General features: G+C 44.1%; 1 protein-coding gene and 1 pseudogene across 3 annotated transcripts; both read right to left on the bottom strand.

Annotated features, from left to right (window-relative positions):
- Positions 1 to 11,131: 11,131 nt before the first annotated feature.
- On the bottom strand, positions 11,132 to 17,842 carry ZNF134 (zinc finger protein 134). Of its 3 annotated transcripts, XM_090261013.1 has the most exons (4): positions 17,613 to 17,842; positions 13,533 to 13,633; positions 13,292 to 13,361; positions 11,132 to 13,040 (listed from the first exon to the last, which is right to left on the bottom strand). In XM_090261013.1, exon 4 carries the CDS (start codon positions 13,010 to 13,012, stop codon positions 11,678 to 11,680), a length of 1,335 nt encoding a protein of 444 aa, XP_090117139.1. In that variant the 5' UTR covers positions 13,013 to 13,040; positions 13,292 to 13,361; positions 13,533 to 13,633; positions 17,613 to 17,842; the 3' UTR covers positions 11,132 to 11,677. The 3 variants fall into 3 exon arrangements, with proteins under 3 accessions (XP_090117139.1, XP_090117138.1, XP_090117140.1); XM_090261012.1 differs by having other exon boundaries at positions 13,292 to 13,633; XM_090261014.1 differs by lacking the exon at positions 13,292 to 13,361 and having other exon boundaries at positions 11,132 to 12,921.
- Positions 17,843 to 19,357: 1,515 nt separating this feature from the next.
- LOC149995684 (vomeronasal type-1 receptor 1-like) lies at positions 19,358 to 25,953 on the bottom strand (annotated as a pseudogene).
- Between the last annotated feature and the right edge of the window lie 845 nt (positions 25,954 to 26,798).

The following is a 26,798-nucleotide window of genomic DNA, read 5'->3' as shown; positions in this document are numbered from 1 at the left end:
CCTGTTGGAACTTTGACTCAGGCACTGCAACCAAATGCCATCCCTTACGGATTTGCCCGGAGCGACGGTGGGAGAAAATGATCTAAAAGCGGCTACCACATGACGGCCGAAAACCAGCGCGAACATCAGCGGGATGGACCTGGATGACAGGGAGGACAGGGTGCGCTGCTGGCCGGCTCCGACACTCGACCTCGTCCCAGTCCACCTCGGAGCGGAGCGGATGGAGGTCGTTTATAACAGCCATGGCGTCCACCTCGGGGGCCCCTGGAAGGCACAGCGCGACGCTGGTAGCAGAAGGGGGACCTGGAATTTTTTCGGGTGACTGCAGGAAAGGGAACAGACTCTCCATGCGAGGCGGACGTGAAGAACTCTCCCGAGGTGCTGAAACAGGCTTCCCAGAGCTGCACAAGCCGTCCCCAGGCTCCCAGAGCTCTTGTCTGCACCGCGATGGGGGACTGTAAACTTAAACCATACAAGTACTCGGAGGACAACGGATGGAACATTTTTATTCTGTAACAGAAATCAGGCCTTAACAGTTATTTCTTCCTAGTTTTGGTTTATTTTTATTTGCCATTCAGGAGATAACATCTGGCCTGCTCACCGTTCCTGTGGACCAGACAGAGATGATCAGACTGGTCCCTAAGGCTCAGGCAGGCACAGGAAGGCAAGAGGTGAACAACTAACCCGACAGGGGCCAAGATTCAGATTTGTCTCTAGCTGGCATCTTCCTGTGCAGCCCCAGTTCTCTCAGCCAGCCTTCAGAAGCCAGGGTTGTTTAGTGATTTGCACTTGGTGGGGCATCTAGATCTCATCCAATCAGGCTCTGCCAACTTGGAATCCCTTTATGCTTTCTCTGTTGCCATTCCTACCTTAGATGACTTTGGTTCCTAGATTGTCCAACCAAGACTCCCAAATTAGAATTCATAAATATGTAGTTTCTCATTACCATTATCCTTTAAATTTGCTCTAAATCTTCATTGGGGAAGACTGATCTGAACCCGATTTCCCTTTTCATTCTACGAAAACCTGTTTCCTTAGAAGTTGCCTTCTCTGTTAGTGGGCAATGAACTCACCTACTCTGTTTGGTAACCTACCTTCCAGGCAAGCAGCACCCTCCCTGGGGCAAGGGAGACATTCTTTTCTCCCAGGCCAATGAGACTGAAGCTTATTTGACTGTTTCATGGTATGAGAGGTTAACTGTTGATGTGAAAATCTTAGTATCAGTAATGGGGATGGTAGAATCTGCCAGCACAGGAAAGGCTGGCAGGTAGATGAGCTGCATCACTTCACAAGAGTTTAATCCTCACTGTAAGGGGCACCACCCTCTTTCAGCTCATACTTGGGAGACATTCTTAACCACCACATGTGGGGGGGGGCAGGAGAATTGGGGGCTGAGCAATCTATACCAAGAAACCTTGTTAAACTATCTTCCTTGCTACTTCTTCACTATGGACTACACACAGTCCAAACCCCAAACCCCTTTGTCTTGTCAATTCTTCACAAATTGACACATCTCGATTGTCTAAAAGGTATAAGTTTCCTGGTCTGGTCACTCCTTCGGGTCTCCATTCTCTTGGGAATTGGAAGGCTCCTGTGTTCTTGGAAACATTTGATAAAATTTAAAGAGAAAAAGTTTATTAACATGTGGAGCCCACATCACACAGAAGAAACTGAAGTCAGAAGTCACTCAAAATGGCAGCTCAGGATTCCAGCATCTATTAGCATCTTCAGCGAAGAGCAAGTAAGTTGGAGAGAAAAGGCAGGAGAAAGCAAAGCAGTCTTAGGCTTTCAAGGCCAGCAAACTGTGGGAAGATAAATAAATATATGGGAGGAAACTAACTGACTGTTTCATTTGCAGGTTCATCTGGTGCCCACTCTAGACAGATAAATCTTTTCTCCTGCTTCAGGGAGGGCACGATTCATGTGGGAGTTTTATCTCCTGCTTCCAGCAAGAAAAGGGAGGCAGAGTGCTCCTTGTGACAGCAGTGTCTTAAGTGCCTTGAATTAAAAATAATCGATGTGCCAAAGTGACATATTTTGGGGTGACATTCTCGCTCCTTCACTTCACAGGGAAAACTGTTCTCTCCCTACTATGTAAAGAAGTGTTCCTGCTCTGCTTCATCGTGTTGTGTTTGGGCCTCATGGCCTGGGTTAGTGGGTCCCCGTGGAGCATCCTCTACAGGCACAACAGGTGAGTACAACATATTCCCAGCACCCAGCACTGCCCCAGGCTGTCCTGAGACCCTAGCCATGCAAACCATCCTGTCACCTTCCCTTTCCTTCCTTCCATCTTGGTACTTATGTGGCTATTTGATAATCCAAGGCGAGGGCTGTGCAAATGTTTCCCCACTTTTGTCGTTTCTGCTCCTCAGTAATAAGGATGCTGTCTCCAGGCTCTATTTTCCCTGCTGAGGAGAGAGGTTAACTTTCTCTTCACTTTTGTACGTCACCTGCACCAACAAAATGCCTGCCTTCCATTGATGAAATGGTTCCCCTCAGCCTTCTCCTCATGTGTACCCATTGCCTCTGTCTCCTAATGGGAACACTGTTTGGGCTTCTGCCTGAATCAATCCTTCAAAAAGAACTATTCTTGTTTTAATCTAAGAAGAATGCTTTGAAAGGCCTTTTATTTTTCGGTTAGGTAGGAACTCTGTTCCCTGCACATCAGTCGAATTCCAGGGTCCCGGATTCTCCCGGCTCAGCCGCCTCTCCACGTGTTTACACGGCGACCCCTCAGCCCATCACCCTCTCCCGTCCTCCGCATACCGCGTGTCACCCACAAGCGCCTCACGTCCCGGACTCCAGGGCCTAGACTAAAGGATGTGACGGGTGCCCCGGCGCTGGGTTGCAGGTCTCAGTGGGGGGCGGGGGGAGGGCCCGGGGACGCGCTCCCACCTCAGGCAGGTGCCTCAGTGCAGACCCAGTGGTCTCTGTGGGAGGAGTGGAGCGGGAGCGCGGGGGAGGGGGTGTTGGGCACCGCAGTTTGGTTGCTGTCTCGGGTCACCTGGCGGTACTTCCGTTAGCGCCTCCTCGGTCCCGTCCTCCTGGTACCGACCCAGCGCTCGCTAGGGAAGATCAAACCAAAATACCACAATTGAAAGGACCCTACGAGGCGAGGCCTAGAAGTTGCGCCCACCCGAGGGAGACTCAGAGCCGGAACTGCCGCTGTCCTGGGCCCTTTGCCTGGAACAGTGTCTTACGGCTCCTGTAGTCCCCGCTGCCCACGTGCCTCGGGCGTCTGATTCCTGGAAGGCCATAAACACAACCCCAGTTTTGGGACAGGCTCGTCCTTACACAGGTGACTTGGGGTGTGGGCTGAGTGACCTCCAGTGATGCTCAGATGCCCCCAGAGATTGAAGATGTGATTTCAGCTGCTCCCAGAGCTTCAGACCCACGTGGTTGGCCACTCCAGTCTTTCAGCCACACTTGCGTCCCTGACCCTGGAAGTGAGTAAATGTCATCTGATTGTTCCTCACGTGCTGTCACCTGTAGGGCTTGAGTTGTCACAGCATTTCACTAGGCCGTGCCAGGGCGGGAAAGAACAGACTCCACGCTGGTCCAACCCTGTGCCAGGCCAGGATCTCATTGGCGCAGTGCCCGAAACCCATGAGGCCACAACAAGGGCCGTGGAGTCACGGCCACATCCTGCCAGGGCCCGTCTCTTGTCCGGAGTCGCTCTGGGCTTGGTCCCCACATGGGCCCCCCTTCACCGGCCTCCCAGGAAGGCCTCTTCCAGCACGCACACTCGAACGTGTGGTCTGGACGCTGTAAGCTCTGCTTCAAAATTCTGAGCCTCAGAGCTGCTATTGCTGTTCCCTGAACCTCCCGCCACCAGCGGTTCCACAGGGGACTCTGCTGGGAGGGCCTTGCCAGAGGCTGGCAGAGGCAGGTGGAGGCTTGAATGGGGACTCTGGCCCCTTGAGCTCGACTAGGCCTGTGCTGGGAGGAGCCACGACTGGGCCTCTGGGGCCAACGCTGGCAATCACAATCCTGACAGGGAGCAGTGGATGACTTGCATGGCACTGCAGAGTAGCCATCTGAAGTTTGTTAGCATGAACCTTTTTGGAGAATTTTATTGCACACACAAAATTCAGACAAGGCTCTGCAGTCAAAGAAAAAACAAAACAAAACAACAGCCCAGAATGCCACCATCTCTGCCAATATGGAATCTCAATGACTTTGCATATTAAGCAACATAACAAAAAAGCCTGCAGATAAGTGTTAAAAGGTGACTAATTTAAATGACAGGATGTTCTGGAGGAAACTTATCTGCAGAGGCCCTACTTGGAATATTTATTTCCCTTGCCTAGCTGGCAAAGCACAACTGTGAGCTGTGGCTTTTACTGACAAGAAATGCTGAGGGTGAGCTTGGCACCAGCATAGAAGGTGTTCATCAGACAGTGGCTTGGGTTCACAGTCTGGGGTGTCTATGATGACAAAATAGCAGCTAGAGTCAAAGCAGAGCTCACCAGCATCAGGATGGTGTATTAGCTTCAAAGGCTGCGGTTTTGAATTTCTAGGGCCCACTGCTGTTTCCTATGCAGGACAAGAACCATGGCATCATTGGTCCAGACTATGAGGACCAAACACAAAACCTCAACAACAAAAAAGGTTGTTTTATTGTATTTTTCCCATTACCATTTATCCCCCTTGTAACAATGCGTTTTGATGTAGTGACAATACATACCTTTCTGTAAAATGTGAGGAATGTTGTCTACAAATGTTTATCCCATACTAATACTTTACTTACACTCATAGTAATAAAGGTATTTATTACTAGGAGATGAAATAATTAAGTACTAGGGATATAATGTACAATATGATGATTGTCAAGAAAAGTTTGCTGCCACCAATCTAGTACCAACAGGAGTCCCCAGTCTGGGCTACAGTAAAAGCAGAAATTTTATTCAAGTATACCATTTACACACTGGGGAGAGGCAGCATCTAGAGGAAACTGAAAGTGTACTCCACTGCAACACAGGGGAGGCCCACTTATAAAGATCCATCCTTGGTTTAGGATTGGTTCATCTGTATACAAATGGGGAACTCAAATCATACAATTCTGATTGATCCAAACTGTGCATTCTGATTGGTTGTTATGAAGCAGCTCTGACTGACCAATTACTAGATGCAAATGAGGACAGAGCTGCACAGATCCAAAAGGACAGGGCAGGTCTTGGCCATGGCTGTCCTCTCAACACGAGTCTTGGATTGGGACCCTCACTCAGCTATGGTGATTCATGGAAAGCAGCCTCATAGCTAGAAAATACTTAGGGAGCTTGTATTACTGGCCTTCAGGCTTTGGCAGGAAGTATTTTAGAATTTCATTACCAAGGGGAGAGGAGCAGGACAGAGTGCGCTGACTCAGGGGCATTACCCAACTGCTCTGCTCAGGAAGGAATCCCTGGAGCTGGACACCAGCGGTGAGCACCGCAACCAAGTCAGCAGAGAAATTCCTGGCGCAGCCACACACCAGAAAACAAAGAAAGGTTCAAGGAATATAATTTCAGATACTAACGTGAGATCTTAAAATGACCAATCTATAATAACATGCCCATAAAACGTTACAACGGTAAAAAGGACCAATATTGCTGACAGATGTGGCGCAGTGGGTTGAGTGTCATACTGTGTACTGAAAGGTCATCTGTCTGGTTTGATTCCCATCAGGGCACATTCGTGGGTTGCAGGCCAGGTCCCCAGGTGGGGGCATGTGAGAGGCAGCCAACTGATGTTTCCCTCTCTCTCTTTCTCCCCTCTGTCTAAAAATAAATAAAATCTAAAAAAAAAAAAAAAAATCCAATATTTAAAATATCGCAGGGCCCTGTACTTTTGCACAAGCATCAAACTTTCTCATGACTGTATAAACGCATTCAAATAAGGATATAATATTCCTGAGGTAACTCTTAAAAAATATTTTATTTACTTTTAGAGATAGGGGAAGGGAGGGGGAGAGAGGGAGAGAAACATTCTTGTGAGAGGGAAACAATGATTGGTTGCATCTTGTAAGCACCCCATCCAGGGACCTGCAACCCAGGCATGTGCCCTGACTGGGAACTGAACCGGTGACCTTTCACTTTGTGGGACAACACCCAACCAAATGAGCCATATCAGGACTTGAGGCAACTTTTAACTTTTTTTTTTCACCCTCACCCAAGGACATTTTTTCATTGCTTTTAGAGAGGAAAGGAGAGAAAGAAACATCGGTGCAAGAGAGAGGCATCAGTTTGTTGCCTCCTGGACGTGCGTGAACCAAGGATTGTACACGCTTGGATCAGCAACTGAACCTGCAACCTTTCAGTCTTGGAACAACACTAAAACCAAGTGAGCAACCTGAATCATGGCTGAGATAACTTCTAAATATTCTTTAAGTATACACTTCATCTAAGGTGCTAAAGGTTTTCATTACAGGCCAATTGACTACAAGAGGCAGAATCCCTTCTGAAATGTCAACACTTGCTTCAAGAGTTATAGTCTAAGAAATTAACCAAAAAAGACAAATCTGTATCAGTTTATCACCAGCTTAATTTTTCAAAACTTACATTCTGGAATGCTTAAGTATAGTTACATATAGTATTATATTAGTTTCAGGTGTATAACATAGTGACCTGACATTTATATACCTTACAAAGTGATCACATAAATCTGGTAACCATCTTTCACTGTACAAATGTATTGCAATAATACTGATTTTATTCCATATGACCAATTTAATTTTTTATACTTTGGAAATTAAAATCAGTCCCACCAAGCCCTGAATTCTCACCTAAGAAGCTTTTCTCTTGCAAATTAAAACAATGAGATACCACCTCACACCTGTCAGAATATCTATCATCAATAAATCAACACACAAGTGCTGGCAAGGATGTGAGTAAAAGGGAACTCTTGTGAACTGTTGGTGGGAATGCAGGCTGGTGCAGCCACTGTGGAAAATAGTGTGGAATAACCTCAAATAATTAAAAATAAAACTGCCCTTTGACCCAGCGGTCCCACTTGTGAGACCATATCCAAATAAACCCCAAACACTAACTTGAAAGAATATATGCACCCCTATGTTCGTTGCAATGTTATTTCCAATAACCAAGATCTGGAAACAGCCCAAGTGCTCATTAACTGTGAAAAAGGAAATCATACCTTTTGTGATGGACCTGGAGAGTATTACGCTAAGTGAAATAAGACAGAGAAAGACAAATGTCATATGATTTCACTTATGTGTGGAATCTAATTAACAAAAAAAACTCCTAACAAAAATAGAAACAGAAATATAGATACATAGACTAACAGCTGTCAGAAGGGAAGGGGGTTGCATGAAAAAGGTGACTCAAGATATATATACAGTGATGCCTCACTTTTCACGGGTATTACATTCTAGAACCTCCCACAATAGGTGAAAATCCACAAAGTAGGACCTTACATTTATTTTAGTATTTATTTATATTTTAAGGCTTTATAAACCCTTTCCACACACTTATAACCGTTCCCAGTCCCTAATTAACCTTTCCCACTCCCTTATTAACCTTTTCCACACTTTTATAAACACTACTTATGTTCTTAAAACATATTCTACACCCTTAAACCTACGTAACTTTAACAACATATGTATACAGTACCGAAAAATCCCGCAATATAGCAAAAAATCCGGAGTAAATAATTAAATATAATATTTTTTAAAAAGCCCGCGATACAGTGAGGCCGTGAGAAGTGAACTGCGATATAGAGGGACTGCTGCACATATATATGACCCACAGATATTATCAAAGGGATGGTGGGGAAGGTGGAGGAGGGCAAAGGAATAAATGGGGAAAGACTTTACTTTGGGCAGTGAGCACTCAATATGGTATGCAAATGTGTTGTTGTACACATGAGACCTTTAAGGTTTTAGTAATCAATGTCACCCCCAATAAATTTTTTAAAAGAGCAAGCAACTCTACCCCCTGATAAAACTCATCTTATCTAATGTTTCTTTAAGCAGCCTAATATTAGTTATTTATGTTGCTTTTCTTCACTACATCCAAACTATAAATAGATTAATTTTGAGTAAAAGCTAGTATGTTTTTTTAAAAGAGTAGAAATTCCCATGAGATGCTCTTCTTCTATTTTGGTTTTAACTGCTAATTCTAACTATATGTATTTGTGCTTTCTCCTTTTTTTTCTTTATTGATTCGTATTTCTCTCCATTGATTTTTTTCAAAGCACTATCTTTCATATTTCTTAATTCTACTATTATTATTACATTCTTTAAACATTTTATTGATTATGCTGTTAGTTGTCCCTATTTCTTTTCCCTCTGCTCCCCTCCACCCAGTGACTCCCCCTCCCTCCAGTTGTCCCCCCTCTTTAGTCCATGCCCATTGGTTGTGCATATAGTTCTTCTCAACATCTTCCTATCTACTCCACTCCCTCCTACTATGCTTCTTAATTCCTGCACCATCTGCCTCTCTTTCCCCCTTCCCCCTGACATCCCCCAATATATTGTTCTCCATACCTATAATTCTTTTCCCACTCTCGTTGCCTTATTCTGCCTTTGTTTCGATTCCCTAGCTTCTGTTGTTGGTTGTTGTGATAGTTTTCATTTTAATGGTCATAGTTTTGATCCTCCTTCTCCTAAGCAAGTCCCTTTAACATCTCATATAACAGTGGTTTGGATCTGATGAACTCCTTCAGTTTTACTTTGCCCTGGAAGCACTTTCTCTGCCCTTCTATTCTGAATGACAGCTTCGCTGGATAGAGTAATCGTGGTTGTAGGTTTTTGCTTTTCATTACTTTGAATATTTCTTGCCAGTCTCTTCTTGCCTGCAGTCTCCCCTTTGAGAAATCAGCTGATAGTCTAATTGGGACCCCTTTGTACATAATTCTCTTCTCTCTTGCTGCTTTTAAAATTCTCTTTATTCTTAATTCTTGACATTTTGATTATAACGTGTCTTGGTGTGGTTCTCCCTGGGTCCAGATTTTTTGGAACTCTATGCTTCCTGGACCTGTTACAGTACAGGGGTGTCCAAAAACCCTCCCGAGCTTGCGGCTGGGGGATGGGGAGAAGGAAGCAGCTTTCAGAATGCCTTCACATGCCTGAGGCTAGGAGCTAGTGTCTTTGTTATGCAAAATGGCTTAATGCACCCAAGGCCTCAAGGAGATAGGAGGGGTCTTGGACAGGGGATGGTATGGAAAAAGCACACAGAGCCTGTGTGAGGTTCTATGAATGGTTAGAACTGGGGACCATGCCAACTGCATCACAGGACACAATCAGGAATTTAAAAATAAGTGGCAGTTGAACTGGGTTCTCCATGTGGATTACAAAGGAGGAAAAACTACATGCAGTTTACAAGGAGGCCAAGAATCCACGAGGTTTTTGGATTAAGAGCTGGCAAGCACCTTAACACAGACAAGGCCTCCCCAATCAGAACTGAATGATTGACAGCTAATGGTAAGTGTGAACTGTGTTTAGAAAGTAGGGAAACGGTATCTCTAACTTTTGTAAAACTAGCCTGGTTTGATAGGGGGAGGCAAGGATATGTGTTTGTGGGTGTTTTAATAAACATAAGACTTAACAGCAGAGATCCGAAAATAATCTAAATCTATATAACTGTTAAAGAAACAGTTTTCTTTTCACTAAACCCTGGTATTAAGAGTTATGATCCTGGCAGCTGGCAATCAGGCCCCTAACAAAACAGCCTGTGGGTGCTAGGTTTCAATTGGAGCAGTCCAGGCGTTCTGTAACAGACCTGTAAGTCTATTTCCTTCCCCAAGTTAGGGAAGTTCTGCTTCCTTATTTTTTCACATAGTTTTTCAATTTCTCATTCTTCACCTTCCGGCAACCCTATAATTCAGATGTTGGCTCGCTTATAGCTGTCCCAGAGGTTTCTGAGCCTCTCCTCATTTTGCTCACTTTTTGTTTCCTCTTTCTGCACTGGTTGACTGTTCCTTCCCTGTTCCGATTTGTTGATTTGACCCCTGGTTTTCCTTCCCTCACCATTTGTTTTGTATGTGTTTTCATTCATTTCAGCAGGACTAGTCTTCATTCCTTCCCCATCTTAAGATCCGCTGTTAGTTCTGTAAGCTGTCTTATAACTATAGCTCTGAACTGAGCCTCAGAAAGATTATCTATCTGCTGGTCTGATAAATCATGTATTTGCTGTCTGGTCAGCTGCGTGATTGGGATCTCTATCATAATTCCTGCCATCCTATCAGGTTTGTTTACCTTTCCTTCCTGGGTGGGGCTGTCACACCCCCTATGCTATAGGGGGCAGAGCTCCATGCACTCGTCACTACCAGGCGACCCTTCTCACCACACTGTGGCGTTTTCTGTGGGGGGGGTGGTCCAAGATGGATTCCTGCCGTTCACTCTGCACTGAGAGATTGGGAACCTCCTCCTCTGTCCCCATGCCCTCTGGGCCTCACAGTCCAAGGCAATGGGGGTCTGCCTTCCCTGGCACTGGAATCGCAAGCTGATGGGTTTGGTCTGCAGCTAGGGGTGCTCCCAGGCGCTTCTCGCCTCTCCTTAAATACGGGTGTCTGTGCTTACCGCAGTCCCACTGCCTGTCGCTGCAGCTGCCACTGGCAGCACAGCTTGACCTCTTTGCGCCCAGGCTTTGCCCCTCCTACATGTCCGAACGAGCACCACTTGTTTATAACTTCATACGTTGGACTTCCATATAGCTTTATTTTCTGGAACTTCTGGTTATTTCTGGTTTTGTGGTAGCTGTAGTCCTTATTTGTGGAGGGAGACGGAGTGTGTCAGTCTAGGTCTCCATCTTGGCCAGAAGTCCTCTTATTACATTTTTAATGTTACCATTTTTTTAATTCCACTTTTCCTCAGTTTACTAGTTCTAAGAATTAGATATTTCATATATTTTCATTTTCAGTGTTACGATCGCTGCTTTAACTGTTTGTTTCCTAAATTTTCTGATGTTTTTAATTTTGTATTTCTTCTTGAGAATTGATTTTTTTTAAAGCTTTTCTCAGCAATGGAAATTAACACCAAAGCTGGACTAATGGACTGAGAACTGTTTTTTGCCAATCTGCTGTTCCATTTGAAGCATGCAAAGTTCAAGGCCCCTACACTGTTCACCTCTTCAGTTTGGCAGAGTCTAATTGTTTTCAAACCACTGAAACAGTAAAAAAAAAAAACCTCCAGGACTAAAAGTGGCTCAAATAATGTCTTTATTATCACACAAATCAGAGCAACATGAGAAAGTAGTTCTTCAGGCTGGGTAACCTGGATGGCTGGAAAAATCCATCAGAAACTATCACATGAGACCAACAATGTCCATGAGGAAAGTAAACCTTTCCTGCTACCAGAACACAACTCAGCTCCTTTTGGATAACATGAGTCATGTCCACACTTTTACCAGTTCGCAGGGAGGAAGTTAGCCCCCCTTCCCCATTTAACTCAGGTTTATTATAACTCCCCTAGGGATTATAGAGTACAGAGTTCTGCCTTCTCTGAGGATATCAGGGTAACTAAACTGGTAGAGTTGAAATGTTTTCAGCCACAGACATTGACACAGAAATCTGGCAAGGAGCCTGAGGAGGTCTGAAAGTGCAATACAGCCCCTAAAAGCTTCCCTTGTACCCATCAGTCATAAGGTATCTCCTCAATGTTAATGTTCAGAAACATGAAGTTCAACATCTAATGTCTTCCTCTCACACTCTCTGTATGAGTCCTGTTGTGTTGATAGCACTCTTAAAGCCTTCCTGCAGTGTGAACTTTCTGGTGCCGAATGAGGTGGGAGCTTAAACTATAGGATTTCCCACATTCACTGCACTCATATGGCCTTTCTCCAGTGTGAACTTTCTGGTGCCGAACAAGGTGAGAGGTTCTTATGAAATCTTTCCCACATTTGCTGCACACAAAAGGTCTTTCACCTGTGTGAACTCTCTGGTGTGCAATAAAGTCAGAGCTTCGACTAAAGAATTTCCCACAGTCAATGCACTCAAAAGGCCTTGTCTCAGTGTGAATTCTCTGGTGTTTAATGAGGGTGTATTTGTGGCCAAAGGATTTTCCACAGTCACTGCAAACATAAGGATTTTCTCCAGTATGGGTGCTCTCATGCTGAACAAGTGTAGATTTGTGTCTGAAGACTTTCCCACAATCACTGCACTTATAAGGCCTTGCTCCATTGTGAACTCTCTGGTGTACAATTAGATTGGAGTGATGACTAAAATATTTTCCACATTCACCACACTTATAAGGCATTTCTCCAGTGTGAATTCTTTTGTGCTGAGTAAGGTTATCTTTGCGGCTAAAGGATTTCCCACACTCACTGCACTCATAAGGCCTCTCTCCAGTGTGGATTCTCTGGTGCTGCACAAGTGTGGCTTTGCGGCTGAAGGCTTTCCCACACTCATTGCACTCATAAGGCTTTTCTCCAGTGTGGATTCTCTGGTGCTGAACAAGCGTGTCTTTACGGCTAAAGGCTTTCCCACATTCGCTGCAGCTGTAAGGTATCTGTTCAATATGAAAGGCCTCCCCACTCTCAGTGCTCCTTGTCTTCCTCTTTCTGCGGGTAGCCTTTTGCTGGTGACTGCCCAAACATGCCTGGAAGTTTTTCTGTTCCTCCTCACATGTAAAGGGCTTCTCTGACAGATGAGGTTCTTCACAAACTCTACAGTTCTTCACAAGTGAGGTCCTACCTTTGTCTCTTCTTAAGGATTTCTCTACATTATACTGCTTCTGGGGCTGGTGGAAGTTTCCACCAAATGAGAATTGTCTCCCACATGCCTCACATGTGTACGGTTTCAGCCCATGGTATATTTCCTGCTGTTCATCCAGGCATAAAATATATTTCAAGAAGGGGCTACATATGTCACAAGGGTGTGCCATCTGGGCTGATGAACCTGCCTTGGAAGTATAATGAACATGCGACACTTCCACAGACTCACTCTGCTCAGAAGATGCCTCTTCATCCTTCACTCCAAGCCAACAACCTGAGAGCAGAAAAACGCTGCTTACATGCACTTTGGTGAGAGGGAGCAACTCCATCACTAAAGTGTCTAGCATACCCAAAAGTGAGTCCATAAAGTAAGTGGTTGGCAGGATGACAGATCTGAGATCGGGTTAAAAAAACAACTGCTTTGCATTATTAGGTTCTAAGGGGAAGGCCTCATAAAGGACAAAGATGCAAGGCTGGGAGGTAGCTTAGGAAGAAGAAGCAGGCAGGATCTCCAATTTCCTCCTGGCAAATGACTTTTAAAAGGGCCTTGCCTATTGGTGACAAGAGAGTGCCAGGGAAACCTGACTTAAAATTTGTAACTGGTAGTGAAGAACTATTTAAGGATATATGTACATCTCGGATACATTAGCACGTCCAATATAGAAGATGACTGCAGAAGGAGCAACAGAGCTCAGGGTGATGGGGTGGAGAGCCCTGGATCAGATGTCAGAATAGAAATGACAAGTGTGTATAAACCATCCAGAATGGGGAGGAAAAAGAGAAACAGGGATGGCCTGGGCACCAAACAGTAGTGGGCACAGGACAGGTTACCGAAGCTACTTGAACCCAACCCTTAAGTCACACACTCTCCAAGCACTCACTTACCAGGGCCCATCCAAGTCCCCTCTGCTGTGGCTAGAGTCATGACCTCTCAGTCAGGTACTCAGAGTTCTTTCCCCTGATACAATTCGGCAACCACAGAGGACCTGGAAGATATAAGTCAAACAGGAAAGAGGGCCAGCAAGTGAGAAAGCACTGCCCCAGGGACGCCTACCCATGAAAGATCAATATCTTGCACAAACAACCCAATGGGTCCCACAAGCAATGACCGTGACTGTAATTCATGACACAAGTAGGTCCAAGAAAGTATCAATTAAAGAAAAGGGGCAGAACCCAGAGCACAGAGGTGTCATGAATGTAGACAAAGCAATCCAGCCTGGGAGAAGCCAAGCAGCGTATTATCCATTGGGCTGACCATAAAACTCCTGATCTTGACACCCTTCCTGGCAAGGGTTTGGGGCAGCAAGAGTTGGAGAGCACAAGGAGTGGAGGAGACAGTACACACAGGCGAGCCCCGAGCACCTATGTGAGGGAATGAGGGAAAACAGCAGTGCCCATAGTCCAGCTACAAGAAGGAAGCAGCAACCTCTGAGGGAAAAGGAAGAGCAGAGCAGAGACTAGAAAACTGGAACACACAGGACCTTACCTAGCATGACCACGAAGGCTAAGCACAGAAATAGTCTCTGAGCCTTATCAAGTAGTCCCCACTTTTCCCAGGAGAAAAACACAAGCACATCCTCAAAAGTCACATGACCCCACATGAAGTCAAGAAAACTAAGCACAGGGCAGCTGTCTCCCTAGAACTCCTGGTCTATCCACCACGTGTTCACTTTCCTCCCCAGCTACCCAAGTCGGACAAAATACAGGGCCTTTATGTGACTGGTGCCTGCTCTTTCTTCATTTTCCATGAATCATTCTGTCCAGCCTAGACCAAGCAGGTGGAAAGGTGGACAGACACTGCATAGTCTGGGCCTGGCATGTAGGGCCCAACTCTTTCCTGGAGTCCAGAGATTATGCCTCTCATATACAAATTTGTGCTTAGCATTCTCCCTAAAGCCATGAATACCAGAGCCCTCAGCCAATAAATTAAGATTCCATTTCCATGTATGGTCACTCTTAAGTTTAGATCACATTTTCCTCTTATCTATGGATACCCACAACCTTGGTGTATCAGGTCAACGGTCTAACCAACTGAACTACCTGGCCAGGGCCTGTGAACCTAGCTATTCAATCCTCCACTCCTTGATTGAACTTCAGCAATCCAGAACCATGTATTCATATCAGACACATTCGGCCCTTTTCCACTTTGCTGTTCCACACTGAAGATGCTATATCCTCATCAGTCACAGGCTTAACACTAAACTTTCACTTAAGGCCACACCCACTGCCCTTCTACCCCAAGTATAGTGATTCTGTCAACTGACTCAATTGTCCCTGAGCTAATATGCCAGCTTGATTGAAACTCCATGTCCCATCAAATGTCACCACAAAAGTCTGGTAAGCACAGAGAGAGAAATAAGCAACAGCTGTGGCCTTTCATCTCATCTCTATTACTCGTGCACTCCAGCATCCATCTCATGTCCACTTTTTCTCTGGAAAACTTTACCACCTGTCGGATTGTATTTCCCCTCCCCCCTCACCAAAATGAATACTAACTTCCCTTTTTCTTGTCTCTCAGGTGACTCCTGTTTCCAATCCACTGTGTCCACCCCCTTTCCAGACTCCTACTGGCACTGCCACCTAACATAAAGGTTCACTATATAAATCTGACACACACTCTACCCTAATCCACGTACTGGCTGCCACCTTGTGGATGTCTCCAACTTGAATCCGTCCTCTGAACTCCAAACCCATGTGTCCAACTGTCCATTTGACAACTTCACTCAGATGTTTTGCCACCTCAACTGAGAATTTTTCTATCTTTATACTTTGTCAGGCCAAAAACTGTGGGGTCATCTCTAACTCCTCCCTTTTTTCTCTCACCCTCCACATCAGAAATCAGTCACTTCTCTGCTCCAAACCTTCCATGGCTCTAACTGCTCTCAGAATAGAAGTCCAGCTCCACAGGCCATCAATCCAAAGTTGAATCCTGTCACCCATTCTCTGATCACACCAGACATAATGGAGACCTGAGGTTTCCTAAACATGCCAGGGCAACCTAAAGTGACATATTTGCATATACTGGTTCCTGTGCCTGGGACACTATTCCCAACTTCATCCCGTTATTTGCTGGAAAAGGAAACGCTTTCATGTAACTCAAAAGTCAGGGCTCAAGACCTTTGGTGACATGGGAACCCCCAAACTCAGTGGCAGGGAGAAGGTAGGTTTAGAATCCTGAGTGAGATAGCAGTCACTATACTGAGTTGCTAAATTTATGGGTGAGGGTGGGTTGAATGAAGACCTGCACATTCTGCAGTCACCAATCCATGGGTCTGGAGCCCTTCTTCTGACACAGCAACCCGGAGGACGATGAAACTGGGAGTTACCACAGTGGGGTCTTATGGACTGTTTCCCTAACTCCTCACTGCCCCTTGGTGAGGATGGTTTCAGGGTGGCTGACCTCAGACACTCACACTTTAGTATCACCTCCTACCATCTGTGTGACCTTGAACAAGGATCTGTATCTCAGTGTCCTCATTTGTAAAGCTGTGATTATAGTGGTACCACCTAAGAGTACTGTTTTACATCAGACATGTTAGTACAGGTCAAGAGCCTTTGAATTAGTTTCTACTGTCCCTGAGTTGAACATTTACAAATGGCTTTGTTGCAAATGAAGTGACAGATTTTTGAAAGTGTGTGTATTTAATCTTTTTAAGAAAATGTGGTATTTGAGACTCTCATTGTAATGAAATATAGAGGCAAGACCTTCAATCAATTATTAAGCATGGGTATAAATCTGATTATCCTATCTACATATTCTGATTTTTAACTGCCTGCTTACGCATACTTGCCAGACGTACACTAGTCCTTTCACCAAACCAGTGTACCTACCACATACTCCTCCTAAAGTGTTACTGGCCCTTCATTAGAGATGTTCATCTCCTCTCAACTACAGGATTGGGGGATTGATGTACGGAGACCTTGGATTGGGCTGGAGCTGCTTCACTAGGCTGGCTGACTTTTTCTCTGCTCCACAGGCAATGCCTATGGGGTGTGCTGAGTCCACGGCATGGCAAATCTACAGCACCTAACACGTTGCCCTCCATCAAGGTCGGGTTCCTAGTACCCTATAACCCTCTTCTCCTGCTGACATTAGCCAGATCCCTTTCATATGCCAGGACCCCTCCTTTCTGGAGGGAATCTCTGAAATATTCACCCCTTCTCCCCTACCCTCAAAGCTCTCACCTCAAGGGCCACATAAAATAACATCTTTAATATCCTTCCCTTAAATTTGATCTCCAGGGACTGACCTGAGGCCTCATCCCTCAGAGGTCTCCAACACAGGTCATTCTGCAGAACTGCAAGTCCAGATGCCTATGTGACACCTCCACTCTGAGACACCTCAGACTTACCATGTCCAAAATCTGACTCCTGATAGCCATGAAAGGTGCTCCCTGCTCCAACTTACATGTTCCCAGTCTCTCGGATGTTCAGAGAAAAGAACAAAAAAGCTGGGATAGCCCCTCTTGCCCTGCTTTCATTCCAGCCATATCTGACCCAGCAGCAAAGCCGGTGGCTTCCATCGGGGAAGACCCCTCTAGGGCTGAATGACTTCCCCACCCTCAACCCCTCCTGCCCCTGCTCTGGTACGGCCGCCATCACACTGCTGGTGTCCGCTGCCTCCTCACGGTCTCCGCGCCTCCATCCTCATCATCCGCACCACGCCTGTCCGCTGGAATACTTGCGTCCCTGCAGTGAAGGTACTCGCCTCACCCTTCACTCCTGCCCCGCCTGGGACTCACACGCGGCTCCTCTCACAGAGGCCAGAACTGCAGTTTGCAGAACTCTCCCTGCTGTCGCTCCGCCCACGTCTCATCCCACTGGCTGTTGGAAACGGGGCCCCACCCACAAACGCCCTGAGTCCTGGGCTGCAGTGACTTAAAAAGCCGCCACTCGCTCATTCGGGGCCTTAGGATTCAGGGATGGAGATCGGGTCGCATCAAGATCCGGGGATACAGTACCTACCTAGGCTGGGCCCATCCCCGCAGCCGCCGCCAACGCGATCTGGACAGGGCGGAGCCGTGAGGATCCCGAGTCCGGACCCAGGTCTCCGCGGTTGCTGCCACCGCAGAGCGTTTTCCTAGTGTGTGTGGGGGGGTCTCCTCCCGGGCTTTCCCGCTTCCGTCACCTCAGAACCAAACTACAACTCGTAACCGTGCCCACCAAGAGCCCCAAGATGTCCGCCGCGAGGAAGACGCCGGAAGTCCCGCCCAGGCGTCTTCTGCACGTACGGAAACGCCCAACAGAGCGCCGCCACCGTCTGGCGCAGAGCTTTCTGGGTAGTGTAGTCCGCCCGGGACTGTACCGGGAGCTGACTCCCCGTATTACCGCGAGGGGCGCTGGGAAGTAGTCCCTCCAGGCTCTGGCGAGGCGGCGGGCTTAGCGCCTGTCATGAGTGGTGGAAGATATATTGGAAGATATATTTAGAGACGTAGTCTCTCAGATATTCCCAAAGCTACGGTACCAAATCGGAGTGCCACATGAAATGTCACTCCTATGCCTTGGTATTTTAAATATGTGTAGAGGAAGCTTTCAGTTTTATGACACTCAGTTAGGTCAGGAGTAAGAGAATTGTCTCCATACAGGGCTGTGGAATGGAAGAAGGAGGCGTGAGGCTGGGGCTCCCTTAAGCAAGTGACTACCTGGAGTGCTTCCGTTTGCTAACCTAAACACAAAAGGCTTTTCAAAGTGAGATGCTACAGCGTTTATTTGAGGACAATGACAATAGTTATTTAGGGAGCACTGATTCAGGCAGAAGCCCAAATAGTGCTCTTACTGGGAGACAAAGACGAGTAGTATTTATGAGAAAGGGAAGGGAAACAGTTTCATCAGGATAGGCAGGCATTGTGATTGGTGCAGATAATGTAACATAGTGATACTAATTCTAGACGGTGATTTTAATTTTAAATCAGGTAGTCATCAGTCCAGTAGTAATAACTTCTCTTGTTACTTTTGCAAACAGTTCTTTGGGGCACAAAGTTGCTTTAGGCCCAGCCTCAAAGTTACAACTGACAGTCCTCCATATGTCATTATCACTGTCATCTGATTTTTCTCCAGTGAATAGCAATCCACGATTTTACTTATTTTTATTTATTTTAAAAGATTTTATTTATATTTAGAGAGAGGGGGAGGGGGAGGGAGAGAAACATCAGTAGGCTGCCTCTTACATTCCCCTAACTGGAGATCCGGCCTGCAACCCAGGCATGTGCCCTGACAGGGAATTGAACAGGCGACCCCTCGATCGGCAGGCCAGGGCCCAATCCACTGAGCCACACTGGCCAGGGTACAACCCATAATTTCAGAAAGTAACCTTGAGTCATGATTTACACTATGTTCATATTTTGGCAATCTTCTAAGCAGTGAGGCCGGGATTATTTTTCTTGTTATTCCATACTGAAGCCCAGTGTGGTGACAGATTATCTGACATAAAACATGAGCCTATAGCCCTGGCTGGGTAGCTCAGTTGGTCAGAGGGTTGTCCTTATATGCCAAGGTTGTAGGTTTGGTCCCCAGTCAGGGCACATAAAGGAATCAACTGATGAATGCATAAATAAGTGGAATGACAAAATTGATGTCTCTCCCCACCCCTTTCTCTAAAACCAATAAATGAAAAACTTATAAAAATTTAAAACATGCACCTACAAACACATAAAACGTGGCTTAAGTAAGTGATAAAATGTCTTGGAGGGAACTTACTGCCTAGAGATACTTCAAAAATCATTTTTCAAACCCCAAAAGGCAGAGTGGAACTGAGAGACGCAAGTGTCACTGCCAAGGAGCATGGAGGGGCTGAATGTTGGGAAGTTGAAGACACCAGTGCAGAGGTGTTCATCTGCCAGCGGCTTGGGTTCACACTCAGGTTTACTCAGTAAGACAAAATGGAAGAGATGAAATAAAAGGAGATAAATATGCTCACCAGGACCAGGATGGTGTGTGGCTCTGGCTTCATGGGAGGTTCTGGGGGAGAGTCTGTTGCTGTGAATGTGTTGCAATTGCTACTGATGCCTACACAGGATGAAGACCATAGAGCCACTGGAACAGGCCATGAGGCTCAAATATATAAAATCAATGGAGGATATGACTGCATATTGTGATACTACAAATTTGTATGGAATAGGAGAATTACAGTCCATAAATTTTCTCCATACTCCTATTTTTATCTTTTTTGGTCCAGTAACATTCATCGCAATAAAGATATTTAACAAGAGATGCAGGATCCAGCAGAGGAAACAGCAGAAGACAAAGCACTTTTGGGGATCTAATCTTAAGCTCTATCCACCTTGATGTATTAAGATTGAGTTTAATGGCCTAGAAGCCATTGAGGAGGCAGGTAGTGCCCAGGGAAACACCCTCTGGCCACTCTGTGTAAATAGAAGACAAGTTTATATCCAACACCATCCAGGAAATATTTCAACCTAAATGTTGCCATTGTCTGAGGAATACTTTTGTTAAGAATAACCAAGATGTCAGCTGTGATTAGGTGGATGAGAATCAAATCAGGTGGCTCTAAACTTGTGCCCAATGAGCAAAGTAAAGGAATGAAGACGGAGGAGGGATGAAATTCCAATGATTCCCAACTCCAGTTTGAGTGAGAAAAATAACACCCAAATTTAAGTTAGTAGAAACAATTTCATTATTTATTTTTTAAGTATATTTTATTGATTATGCTAGTAGTTGCCCCAATTTTTTCCCACTCTGCCCATTACCCCACTTCCCTACAGCAATTCCCACCACCTTAGTTCATGTCCATGGGCATGCATATGTTCTTTGGCTTCTCCATTTACTTTACTGTTCTTAACATCCCACTGTCTGTTTTGTACCTACCAATTATGCTGCTTAACCCCTGTACCTTTTCTCCCCTTCTCCCTCTCCCCATTTCCACTGATAACCTTCCATATGATCTCCATATCTATGGTTCTGTTCCTGTTCTAGTTGTTCACTTACTTTGTTTTTTTAGGTTCATTTGTTGATAGTTGTTTGTTGTCATTTTAATGTTCATAGTTTTGATATTATTCTTTTTCTTAAATGTGTCCCTTTAACATTTCATATAATAAAGGCTTGGTGATGATGAACTCCTTTAGCTTTATCTTGTCTGGGCAGCTCTTTATCTGCCCTTCCATTCTAAATGACAGCTAGACAGAGTAATCTTGGTTGTAGGTCCTTGCTTGTCATCACATTGAATCCTTCTTACCAGTCCCTTCTTGCCTGCAAAGTTTCTTTTGAGAAATCGGCTGACAGTCTTATTGGAACTCCTTTGTAAGTAACTCTCTTCTTTTTCCTTGCTGCTTTTAAGATTTTCTCGTTATCTTTCACCTTTGGCATTTTAATTATGATGTGTCTTGGTGTGGTCCTCTTTGGGTCTAGCTTGTTTGGGACGCTCTGTGCTTCCTAGACCTCTATGTCTATTTCCTTTGCCAAATTAGGGACCTTTTCTTTTATTACTTTTTCAACTAAGTTTTCAATTTCTTGCTCTTCCTCTTCTTCCTCTTCCCTATGATTCAGATGTTGGCACATTTAAAGTTGGCCCAGAGGTTCCTAAGCCTCTCCTTTTTTCTTTAAATTCTTATTCTTCATTCTCTGCTAGTTGATTCTATTTCTTCCTATGTTCCAAATCGTTGATTTGAACCCAGGTTCTTTTTCCCATCATCGATTTTATGTGGATTTTTCTTCATTTCACTCCTACCTAATTAATACACAGAAGCAAACACAGAGTGGTTATCAAATTGAAAAAACAAAGAAGGCTCAGAGGAAAGAACAGATCAAAACTCCAGAAAAAGAACTAAGTGAAAAGAAGATAGACAACCCATCAGATGCAGAGTTCAAAACACTGGTGATAACAAAGCTCAGAGAAATGATTATGACAAACACGTAAGCAAAGAAGGGAAGGCTACACTGAATGAAGAAAAAGGTTTTACTGCGTGATTCCTATTTTCTAGCCCCAGAAATTCAGAGGGCTGTGACAGAGAAGACAGAGGATAGATGGCAGATAGCCCAGGGACAGAAATGTTGGGTCTCCATTCTTAGTAGCCCTCAGAAAATATCCCTTCTGCACATGCTTGTGTCGATGTTCTCATTCCAGGAAAATAGGATTATATTTACACACAACATTTCTTAAGATGTTTTCTAAGCAACATCATACTTCTATAAAAATCTATTTAAAAGGAAGCTCCACTTACCAAATATCCTTGCCTGCTGGAACAGCAGGTGTCCCGGTCACACCTGAAGCATGTGTGCAAAGGGGGTATCTTGTCTCTGAGATAAAGGTGTGGGACACCATAAGCTCATCTTGCTGGAAATTATCACGTGACCTATAATGGTGATCATATCTGCACAGGGAGTTGAAATTATCTCTGAAAGTAAACATAAAGTGTGCAAATTACTAGAAGCTAAAGCTAGTGACTCATTCAAAAAGAAAGAGGAAGGACAGCTATGGGAAAACACTGTGAAGTTGTCTGAAAAGTATCAGGTGGAGATGACAGATGAGACAAGGACAGTATGATACAACATGAAGTGAAAGAAGGAAGCTTGGCTCAGGCCTGGGCTATGTTTCTGGCTAACCTGAAGATTTTTGCCTCTCAAATATAATTCTTTTTCTTTTCTGAGTACCCTGCCCAATCGTAGCCTGGAAGGCAGAGGAAAAGCAAGAATCCCTAAGTAAAAATTGTGAAATTGTTAAAACAAACAAAAAAAACATTTAGTGGAACTTTTTTAAAATTTATATTTTATATATTTTTAGAGAGGAGGGGAGGGAGGAGGAAAGAAACACAAATGTGTGAGAGAAACATCGATCAGTTGCCTCCCACACCCTTAACTGGGGACCTGGCCTGAAACCCAGGCATGCGCCCTGATGGAAAATTGATGATCCTTCAGTTCACAGTCTGGTGATCAACCCACTGAGCCACGTCAGCCAGGTCAGTGAGACTACTTTTATTCACTATTTCAATGAGTATGTTAAGTGTCTAAAGTGTCTTACACATCATTCTTGGTGTATGAAATGTATTGGGGGGGGGCCCACAAAGAAATTGAAGTTGAGACAGGTATTAGACAATAATAAATAATAAATTCAACAATATGCCATATGATAGGAGCCTTGGGGTGGGGAAAAGTTGGATTTGGGGATAATTGAGGAATGAGAGGGTGCAATATTAAGTAGGATTATAATAGATCTCATTGACAAGCAGATATCTCAGCCAAGACTTGAAAAGAAGATGAGGAATTAAGCCATGTGGCATTTCTGGGCACATGATCCAAGCACAGGGACCAGCCAGAGTCACGTCCCAAGCAAAGCCTGTTGCCAATACCCATGGAACTAGATGACTCAGGTTTTGTTTTTTTTTTTCTTTTTTTAATTGTTGTTAAAGAGACAGGCTTTAAAAGAGGAGGCCAGAGAGCCCTGGACCAATGGCACAGTTGGCTGAGGGTTGTCTGTGCACCAAGGGGTTGGGGGTTCAATCCTGTGTCAGAACACATACCTAGGTCGTGAGTTCAATCCCTGGCTGGGGCATGTATGGGAGGCATTCAATTGGTATTTCTCATATTGATGTTTCTCTCTCTCTAAATCAATACATATTTTTAAAATATACATATATTAACACATATATTAAAAATACTTCTTTGATTGTGGGGATTCAAAATTGCACATCCACTTTGGAAGAGTTTAGCAGTTTCTTACAAAACTATATGATCCAGCAATTACATTCCTTGGTATTTACCCAATGAAATTAAAAACTTACAGCCACAAGGAAACCTATACATGGATGTTTATAACAGCATTATTCATTGCCAAAACTTGGAAACAACCAAGATGTCCTTCCATAGGCGAATGGGTAAATGAACTGTGGTCCATCCGGATGATGGAATATTATTCAGCAGTAATAAAAGGGCAGTCAAGCCATGAAAAGACATGGAGAAATTTAAATGAATATCATTATGTGAAAGAAGCCAATCTGAAAAGACTTCATACTCTATGATTCCAACTATGTGACATACTGGAATAGGCAAAGCTATGGAGACAGTAAAAATAGCAGTGGTTGAGGGGTTAGGCAGGAGGGAGAAATGAATAGGTGAACTTTTAGGGCAATGAAAAAGAAAATTCAGTGCAGTGAAACTAATCTATGTGGAATTATAATGGTGGGTAGACATCATTATACTTTTATCCAAATCCATAAAATGTAGAATGAATCCTAATGTAAACTATGGTCTGTGGGTGATAATGAGTCATTGCAGGTTCATTATTTGTACAACTCTAATAAGGGTAATAGGGACGGCTATGCCTATGTGGGTGCATAGGGTATGTGGGAAGTCTTGGTACCTTCCTGTCAACTTTGTTGTGAACCTAAAACTGCTCTGAAAAATAAAGCTAATTAAAACTTTTTTTTTTTTAAGACAGCACAGAAATTTGAAGGTGTTAAGTGCTACTAGATACTCAGGAATAGGGTGCAAGTAGATATTCAATGATCACTGGATTTTAGGATGGAGATGAACATTTGGAATTTGTCAGCTTATATTTACAACTATGTCATTGCATAATATCACCAATAGAATGTGTATAGATTGTGAATAAAGAAATGACTGTTGATGGAGCTCTTATTCATTACAAAATTAAGGGCATTCATTTTCTTTTATATATTGAATAAAATAATCAAAATGAAAAAAAATTTAAATTTATTTTTAAAGAGAGAAGGGAGGGAGAAAGAGAGGGAGAGAAGCATCAGTGTGTGAGAGAGACATTGATCAGTTGCATCTCGCATGCCCCCAACTGGGGACCTGGCCTGCAACCCAGGCATGTGCCCTAACTAAGAATCAAACCTGCAACTTTTCAGTTTGGTTCGCAGGCCGGTGCTCAATCCACTGAGCCACACCAGCCAGGGCTGAAAATTTTTTAAAAAGTCAACATATTCAGTTAGGAATACAAAAACAAAAACAAAAACACAACACACCAACGGTGTGAAAAGCTGCTAAAAGGAACTTTAAGGAAGATCTTACATGTCACTATTATGTTTAGAAGTTCATTAACGATGACAGAATTGTGAAGATAAAATCTCTCATTTGAGAACTATATAGTAGTTGAAGTGATGCAAACAAAGGGAGGGAAAATGCTCATAAAAGTTTAGTCATAAAGTGCGAGAGAAACGATATAACAGAAAATGTACTGGATCATAAGAGTGAACACATAAGGGTAGTTATTGTATGAAGGACACAAACTTTATTGATGTTATTTGTAAAAGAGACTAAGAGATGGGTCGTTTATCAGTCAAGATTTGATAAACAAATAACAAAACACCTTAGGAGCTAACCCTTGGATAAATCATCCTTAGGTGACATTAATGGAGGGATTTACCTAAAATTGAGGGGAGGTATCATTCCCATTTCACCACAAGGGAGCCCATGAGACATGCTTTCGATTTAGGAGGCAGAAGGTATTGTTAAATAAATTCAAATGATTTTTTTCTCTTCTCTGTATAAAAGTGGCAGGATATTAAATATATGCAGAAGTAATCTGGAGAGGCTTTATAAATTAACACATACATTTATTTGGCATTCTTTACATTTTAGTAGATATTGAGCTAGGAATACTAAGTTGGACAGGCAAATAACAGAAGGCTGCTGGAATACAGGACAGCTGGAGGATTTCAGTGAAGTCCTTGACCAGGATCTGCGAAGCTTTTAAGTGACACAGATGGTGGATCTGGCCTTCTCCTCTTCCAGCAGCGATCTCATGCCTCAGGCTATAAGTGGCTGGTATGTGTAACTGGGCCCAGGGTTATTGGGGTAGGGGCAATACACTCCCCTAGTGGTTAGAATTTAGTGGTTGTGACATAAAGATCCCATTAGAACCATAAACAGGAATTATATATTCCACTACAGCCTATGACACACCATGGAGATGCTACTGAGTCTAAGAATCAAAGTGAGCTTAGTGTACACAACAAAAGATTTGAAGCACTTAGCATTCTGGATGTCAGTTCAAAGATTAAAGATTTGGAGTAAAAAAAACAAAACAAACAAAAAACTGACTTAGGTCCTGGCTGGTGTGGCTCAGTGGACTGAGTGCCTGCTTGCGAACCAAAGTGTTGTTGGTTCGATTCCCAGTCAGGGCACATGTCTGGGTTTGTAGGCCAGGTCCCCAGGTGGGGGCACGTGAGAGGCAACTATTGATGTTTCCCTCCCTCCCTTAAAAAAAAAAAGAAAAAACACCTTAGAATTTAAAAACAATCTTAGAACTGTAGCTCAGCTTTGCAATGTGTTCTCCTTAAAACAAAATCAGTGAGGCTCTTTCTGAGACAGTGACTGACCAATGGAACATGGTGGCTGCAGCAAAGGTTCCATGGGCTGGCAAGTGTAGGTGGATGTTGAGCATTGACAAGTCACCTTTAACAGTCTCAATAAATTTTCCATGTAGCCCTGGCTGCTGTGGCTCAGTGGATTGAGCGTCGGCCTGCGAGCCGAGTGTCGCTGGTTCGATTCCCAGTCAGGGCACATGACTAGGTTGCACGTCAGGTCACCAGTTGGGGGCGTGAGTGAGAGGCAACCACACAGTGATGTTTCTCTCCCTCTCTTTCTCCTTTCCCCTCTCTCTAAAAATATAAAATAGATAAACAAATAAATTATTTTAAAAAAAACTTTTTTTCCATGTAGAGGTGATTCTAAAGTTTAACTCCCAAGTATTTTTAATTTTTAAAAATATTTACCTTTAGAGAGCGGGGAGGGAGGGAGAGAAGGAAACATTGACTGGTTGACTCTTGCATGACCCCAACTGGGGACCTGGCCTGCAACCCATCAAGTGTCCTGACCAGGAACTGAACCCGCTCAACCCACTGAGCCACACCAGTAAGGGCTTAACTCTAAGTTTAATGGTAATTATTGATAAAAGGATTTTTTAACTGGCTTTAATATTCAGGTATTCCACAATAATTTCAGAGCCAAAGATTAAGCATTTTTTATATTCCTGATTCATTTGAGAGAATCAGGCTTTAATAATCTCATGTTACACAATACAAGTGCTACTGATTTCTTCCGCTGTAACTGGGAGAAATTATTGTAGGTTATCGCAACTGCACCCTCCTCAGATATTTGGGCCTACAAAAATCCCCTGGCAAATCACAAATACCTGCTGTCTTTCCCAGGCCTTGTGCAGTGTGAATCTATTGG

This window comes from Furipterus horrens, unplaced genomic scaffold (assembly GCF_987537825.1).
Source record: "Furipterus horrens unplaced genomic scaffold, mFurHor1.1.pri manual_scaffold_13, whole genome shotgun sequence".
NCBI classification, from domain to species: Eukaryota; Metazoa; Chordata; class Mammalia; order Chiroptera; family Furipteridae; genus Furipterus; species Furipterus horrens.
This window is presented reverse-complemented; position numbering and strand designations above follow the sequence as displayed.

Excerpts from the sequence above, each read along its gene's own strand:
- ZNF134 (XM_090261012.1), bottom strand. The coding sequence starts at position 13,012 with ATGGACTCACTTTTGGGTATGCTAGACACTTTAGTGATGGAGTTGCTC.